The 7,508-nt window shown below is 40.5% G+C and overlaps 1 protein-coding gene across 13 annotated transcripts in view; it reads left to right on the top strand.

Moving 5' to 3' along the window:
* Window positions 1–7,508, top strand: part of MYT1L (myelin transcription factor 1 like) — a 709,345-nt gene that overhangs the window by 628,311 nt on the left and 73,526 nt on the right. For all 13 annotated transcript variants that reach the window (XM_019520651.1, XM_019520649.1, XM_019520647.1 and 10 more), the window contains one exon: window positions 2,530–2,592. In XM_019520651.1, coding sequence (XP_019376196.1) covers window positions 2,530–2,592 — 63 coding nt within the window. The remainder of the gene's footprint in view (window positions 1–2,529; window positions 2,593–7,508) is intronic.

Genomic DNA, 7,508 nt, shown 5'->3' with positions numbered 1-7,508 from the left:
TCCACCCCAACCCTCCAGCACCCCTGTGGACCCTGCTTGCCCCCAATCCCCCTCCTGAGGACACCACTTGCCCCTGATACTCCCTACAGGCTCTACTTGCCCCCTGATCCCCTCCAATCCCCCCCCCACAGACTCCAGTGCCCCCCCAATTCTACCAGTCTCTCCCCCTACAGCCTCCTTGCTTCCCAGTACCCCAAAGTCCCCTACCAGCCCTCCCGTCCTGACTTACCTTAGATTGGGTGGCCTTTTTTAATTTAATCTAACCTACCTCTAACCTCCCTGAATGTCTGTACATACACTTAAAGGAAGGGTCCATTGAGAGCCAAAGTTCAGGGATGCTTTGCTTACTGATGGGATAATAAAGGTCCTTTCCTCCATCTCCTCTGGTATGACATGATGAGGGGCCTGATCCAGATCCCAATGAAGTAACTGACCTTAATGTGAATGGGAACTGACATTAGTAGTGTTCCAGATACCTAAGGAAAAAGAGGGGGGGGGAAAGACAGTATAAAACATTAATTTTAATGCTCTTACTTAGCATTTTCCATTTGTAGATGTCAAAGCACTTTTAAAAATCTAAATATTTTAAATTGAAGCATTCAAAAAGCAGCATTTTAACCATGTATTAACTACTTAATGTTTAATTGATATGTCCAATCTATAAGACAATTAAGCTTCCCAGGACATGTGTGTTAGTCATCTGCATCTGGTGCAGGGCAAACGGAAAATATGCAAACTGTGTATATAGTGAATGAAAAACTTACTCGCTGTGTATTTGAGACCAGATTATGCACTTATTCGTATCTGAACATTGCCCTGAACTTTAATGGAGATACCCAAGTTCGGCCTCACCCAGAATTTAGGTGAGGAGGTAAATAAACTTGAATATTGTATCTGAATAACATTATCTTCATTATTATTTGGTTATTATTTGTATCACAATAATGTCTCCAGCCCTAATCCAGATCAGGGTCATTATCTGCTGGGCGATGTAACACACCAATCTGAACCAGTTATATAGAGAGAAAGGTATAAGAAAGAAGGGAAAAGGAATACTCCGTTCAAGTGTGACATTGGGGCATACAAATTAAATGCCTTGCCTAATGTGTCAGGAATTTTGTGGCTGAACAAGATATTAAACTTACCTAGGTATACATGGGAAAATATCATGAAAATAGCGATACACTGGTGTATGTATGGTGCCCCTCACCTGATCTCACCACCAGGTAAAACAGCACATCTGAATTACAGTTAATAGAGACTCTGGTTGAATTTTTGTCCCTCGGGTTACATTAATTGAGTCTGAGGCTTGGACCCTGTGAAGCTCCACAAGAGTAGAAGGTTATAATGAGCTGAACAAAATCTTCAAGTTCAGCCTTCAAGGGTAAAAGAGTACCCTTCAAGGGTATGAGAGCTCCTAATTACTTGGACCCCTGATTTGACAAAGATCTCCCCAGAAACAGCTGTGAAGCAAGAGTTCACTTACGTAAGGCCTGCATTCAGCAAAAGCTTAACCTGGGGAGATCAGTAACTTACATTAAATCAGGTCTTCACACACGCAGGAGCTTCAGGAGCTTGAGTGTTACACCCCACCCGTCCTCCAGAAAGCTCCCGTAAGCATATTTTAACTAGGAAATGTGTAGGGTTTGTCTGGTTTGTCCATGACGTAGTACATAAAGTAGTTTCACCTCTCTTCCTTTTTTTTCCTTTTGACTAATTGAAGGAACTAAGACACCTTAGCTTTTCTGAGGCCTACTTCAGAAGTTCAAACACCCGCTGCTTGTTTTCATTGACATTTTAATTTATTCCTGATCCTTCACACCTGTCTCCTCTATGTAGAAAATAAAGTACCGTGGGGTTTTTTTTTTCCTAATTAACTATGACTATTCAAAATTCTGCAGCACGTAATTAGAGCAACGGCTCTTTTATCCAGTTTGCTGTTTCTCAGTGGTTGGATTTGCATCCACATTACTTTTAGGCTGAAGTTTTGCCACAAGAGGGCAGTCTTTATTTTTTCTCTGCATGTTTCCTACCTTGCCTCTCTGAGGCTTTTTTTCTCTAGTCCAAAGAGGTCAAGTGGTATCTGAGTGGCGCTGCCTACCTGATAGTGTTGTGTGTGGCAGGCTTAGAGCAGCAGAGGCAGCTGGAGACAGGATGCCTAAAACGTAATACAGTCTCTAAATGTTCAACAGAGGGTGTATGGGTTTGGACACTGACCATATCCAGCGCCTGTGATGAGGTGGCTTCAGGCTGCTGCTGCTCAGCCTTGGAAAAGCCCTCACGCACCTACTGCTACCAGAGGGGAGAGGACCCAGAAAGCTTCTGCTTTCTGCTTCTGAATATAGCAGGCATTTCTGGCCTCTGGTTTGGGATTAAGACGTAACCAGAGTCGTATCTGGGGTTTCCCAGGTTGGCACCTGTAGAAACAGCATCCAAATCAGTGACGTTTTCTGATGGACACTGAAGTCTTTGGTTGTTTCTTTGAAATAAATTACCCTATTTATATACACACATATATGTTTATTTTAGGTGTCCCACCCCCGGTTGTGATGGCTCTGGACACATTACTGGAAATTATGCTTCACATCGAAGGTATGTAAAGAAATTCTTATGGGTTGTTCAGTATAAAAATATCAGGCAGTGTCTATTATGTAAAAAGGGAAAACCGCTCTGCTTCTTTTTGCTGAAGATGGTAGGGCAAGAAGCAATGGGGCTGAACTGTGGCAAAGCAAATTTAAAATAAATCTGAGAAAATAAAATGTCCTTCCTGTCCAGACAGTAGGACAGTGAAACAAGCTGCCTAGGGAGGTTGGGGAAGCTCTTTTACTGGAGGTTTGCAAGAGGCTGGATAAGCTTTTGTCTAGGACAGAGTAGGAACTGCTCCATCTTGCATGTGTGGTGCGCAGAGGCAGAATCAGGTATACTCCGACCATCCTTGACAAAAACTTATCTAACCTTTTCTTAAAGAGAAGGAGAATTAAAGAAGATGCCCCAACTTGCTCCCCAACCAGTCAGCCAGATTTTACTAATGTCTATCCTAAATCTCATTTCCTCCAAATTAAGCTGATTTCTTTCCATCCTGTCCCCAGTTCAAATGGGCAGCAATTGATCATCATCTTTATGATTTTCACATATCAGATGACTATTAGCATGGCCCCACTCAGTCTTCCCTTTTCCAGACAATCTCATTGATCATATTTTCTAAATCACTTTATCATTCTTCTTGCTGGTAGACTCAAACCAATTTGTCTATATCTTTCTTTAAAATACAGTGCCCAGCACAGTACTCCAGCTGACTTCTCACCAGTATTGAACAGGGCAGAATAATTACCTCCCATGTCTTTCAGACACCACTCCTGTTACTATATATAACAATGAAGCTTATCTTGTTTTGCAGCAGCATCACATCGTAGACTTAAAGACGCTTTAAGCAAAATGGGAAAAGGACCTGGGAGAGAAGGGAAAATCTTAATTTGTCCAATTAAACTATTGGTATTTACATCAGGTAGTAAGAAAAGCTGCAATGGTTGAGGTATAAGTGGTAACCATAGTATCTTCTAATTCACGTAAGAGGAGCTATGAGGGTACTACAATAAACATGGAGTGGTATATGCTTAGTAGTTTACCCCCTGCATCTACATAAAAAGTATAAGGGAAAACAGCTGCTTTACATTGCAATGATTCCACTGTTTAAAAGGAGCAGTGGAATGCAAGCTCTCTCAAGTAACACAAGCTTCCTGCTCTCATTAGAGTTGGGCTTGATTGTCTTCTCGGTTACAAAGATCTATCACTGGGAACTCAGCTGCAGGCAATAGATTCAACAGTGTAAGACTGGTATAAGAGAGAAAATTGAAACATAAATAAAGGACCAACATTAAGGAATCTGTCACACCTTGGAACCCACTATAAATGACAAATATGTTTTCCTTTAAAGCCCAATTAAATTTGAAACTAAGAATTACCTTGAAAAAGACATGGTGTATAAATGTTAATATCACCTAAGTGATCTAGGATTTTTTCCATTTTCATAAGTGATTTAGAGCCAGAGTTTTAAAGATATGTAGGTGCCCAAAGATGCTCAAGTCAGGCCAGATTTAAAAGCTTAGATGTTTTCAAAACCCTTATCTCTATATTTAGACACATTTACAATACCTAGACTCCTATATCACTTAGGAGTCTAGATCTTATCAACAGCCAACAAAAAAATTAAGGTGTTTTGCTAAAGCAATGCCCAGACTTGTTGCATCTGCTGCTTCAGTACCAAGTAGAAACATGGATTCAGAACATGGTACAAATGAGACCTATGGTCTTATGGCCAGTCTTAAAAGTAATCTAAGTAGTCTGAGAAAACCCAAGGAATTCATAATCTTGAAAGAAACTAGGGAACTAGGGAGAGATTTTGGGCAAATGAAATGCACCTAAACCAGCAAGTGAGATGAAGGACACCCCTGCCCCTCATCTGTGACATATTTCAGTCCTGAAAATATGGAAAATGATCCTTGAGGACATTTTCCAGAGCTATTTGTGGCCACTGGGTTTCCAAAAAGACATACTCCATCTCCTATCCCACTGCCACACTGGGCAGTTGTGAGTTAGTGCATAGCTCCACTGTGTGATGTGCAGAAAATGTATAATTACCCTGGGCAGGTCTACACATACATATTAATGTGACACAATAAACTCTGATGTTTATCATGCTAGAGATTTTTGCTCCCAGGTGCTCCATTTACACATGTGCCCAGGACCACAGCACACTGAGTTGGGTCAGAGCAGGGGCCCCAGGGGAGGGGTCAGCCTGCCAGCCCAGGACTGCTTTTACCCATCCCAACCTCCTGCAGAAGAGCTGGAGTAAAAAACTCTGCAGCAGGATAGTACTTATATTTACAGGTACTACCACTCCAGCCTAATAGCTCTGCACATGTAGACACCGAGACATTTAATGAAAAGGTAATTAGTCTACTCCACAGTAACATCTCATGTAGACGTGCCCCCTGTGTGCATTTCTGTGGCACCTGTGTCCTATTTAAACCATTGTAAGTCTACTTCAGTAGTTCTGGGTGAACATATTCTCTTATAAACAGTTGTTTTACTATTCAGGACTTGCATAGTAAGAGACAGGGGTACAGGCATGACGTCCCTCTGTACAGTATCTCTATGCCCTTGCTAACCAAGACATCTTTTTATAGATTGATCAACAATAAATTTATGAAATTTGTGTGTCACACAGGACTCAATGCAGACAGAGCCAAGAGTTAAAATACCAGATAGGTGGACCAGTCCCCTCCTACCTCCCTGGCATGTAGGGGAGGGTACAAGCTGTTCAGCTCACTCAGATAAGGCAGTCCATTTCCCTGTGCGCATCAAACAATCCTGCCAGCTAATGTAGAAAAAAAAAGGCTGAGGCCACAGCCCAACTTTTAAAAAATGTTCTTTAACATAAGGCACCTGGATTCTTGGGTTTGTCCTGAGGTCAGCATGTTTTTAAAAGCGTTTTGTTCTTGTGTTCTGGGTTTATATCCATTCCATGTCTCTGCTCCTGTAGGCAATCCTTGCTGTGTGAAAAATTAGGGATCAGTTGATTGATAAATGGGCTGTCCAGGAAAAATGCATCAGATTTTCAGTATCTCAACTGCCCTTAGCTGATTCTTCCCTCCCACACTCATTTTAGTGCATTTATGCCTCTATTTTGTTCTCCTGGTGCTTGCAGCAGGAACACTAATTTGAATCTCTTTTAAACAGACTCCACTGGTGTTAATCATCTATACTATACAAACAGGCATTAATAATATAAAACATCTGCTCCTCTGGGATTTGACCATTGTCTGGGAATAATCTCACACTTCATGGTGCATCTGTGGTGGGGCAATCCAGAGTTTTAGAATACAACTGGGAATTCTCATGTTCCTTATTGTGTCTCAGCAGTTACTCCAGTGCTTTCTAGCATTAATATGGAGTTTTATGTGGTAATTCAATGAATAATGTTATGAATGGGGTGGAGGGAATGCGTGTTTTACAGTGCTACTCAGATTAATCCAATCCTTTGTGTATTTGACCAATCATGTTTTTCTAATTTAGATCAGGGAGACTGGTTTAGATCATGGTTTCCTTTGTTTTGTTGCATACCCTGCATATGCCAGGAAGTAAAATAGGTGTTTGTAAAATAGGTCTATATGTGTGTGTGTGTAAATACATCTTTTATTTGTCTGGGTCACTGGGTTTTAGTGACCACAAGGCTCAATGGCTCTGATTTCACCTCCCCTAGAAAGCCATGTTTTCAGCACCGAAAAGCAGCACTGGAAAGAGTTCTGCCTACTGAATCCCCAAACGTACTGATTTTCCCCAGACATATCAAGTCTATGTGCTGAGTTGTTCCAGCATGACTTAGCCTGTGAGATCTGGCAGGATGGCTACTAAAATATATACAATTGCATAGTCAGCGTATATTGATGAAAGAAGTAATGAACTGATAACCTAAACCTTTAAGAATTGTTATGTGTGGTGGACTTCGTCTGTCTAGCATTTTTACATCCCTCCCTGAAAATATGTATTATTGTAAACCCTTTAAATCTGGGTTAAAGTAACATTTTTCTTTAAACTTGATAAAACTTTAAAAAAACTCTTCCAAATACCTGAATGTACAATTGTCTAACTGTCTGTCAAAATGTCTGGGCATGATTCGTATTTAAAATGCCTGCTGAATATTAAGCGCATGAATACATGAACCGAAATGTAACCCTGCTATAATCATGTACAATTCCATTTTAGTTAATAAGGCAATTCAAGAAGTTGAAGTTATACTTGCATAGCTGAGGGCTGAACGTGGCCTGTCATCCTTTGTCTTAAATTATAAGGAATTAGTCTGTCATAAAAAAATGAAATAAATATATTTACTCTGTAATAGCTGTTAGTTGCAATAGAGTAAAAAGCTAAAACAAAGGCTCATTTGACAAGTGTTTTCTTAAGGAATTGGCTGTTTAAAAAAAAGCCAACATACCTCCAGAATTGTGTTTGAAATGTACTAAGGAACCTGTCTTGCATTTGCCATTAAATCATGATTCAAGTTTTAAAAATCCTATTATAGTAAGATAATGCACAAACATACCAATAAATGTGTGATAATTAAACTGACTGCTTATGAAGAAAGAGGTAAATCATTCATTGAGGCATTTTTTCTTTAGTCTGATATTGTGATGAAGTCTATGTGTAAATATCACTAGGCGCATCTACACATGCCCCTATGGTGCTGCTGCTACTGAACTGTCATTTAGTACTTCCTTTTGTACGGTGGCGGCACACAGTTATTTCTAGTTGCTACATTGCCATAGCATTGTGCTATATTGAGGGAGTGCCTTGCTATGGCACCATATCTGCGGCATCACAGTTTGTGCCTGTCGATGCTATGTCACCATAGCATATTGCTACGGTGACATAGCATCACATATAGATGCACCCAGAGCTGTCCAGTAACAATATTACTTCACTAGGAAATTCTGCTAACAATCTAGCTT

The sequence above is a fragment of the Gavialis gangeticus genome, unplaced genomic scaffold, assembly GCF_001723915.1.
Source record: "Gavialis gangeticus isolate Ggan-Ray unplaced genomic scaffold, GavGan_comp1, whole genome shotgun sequence".
NCBI lineage: Eukaryota > Metazoa > Chordata > Crocodylia > Gavialidae > Gavialis > Gavialis gangeticus.
This window is presented reverse-complemented; position numbering and strand designations above follow the sequence as displayed.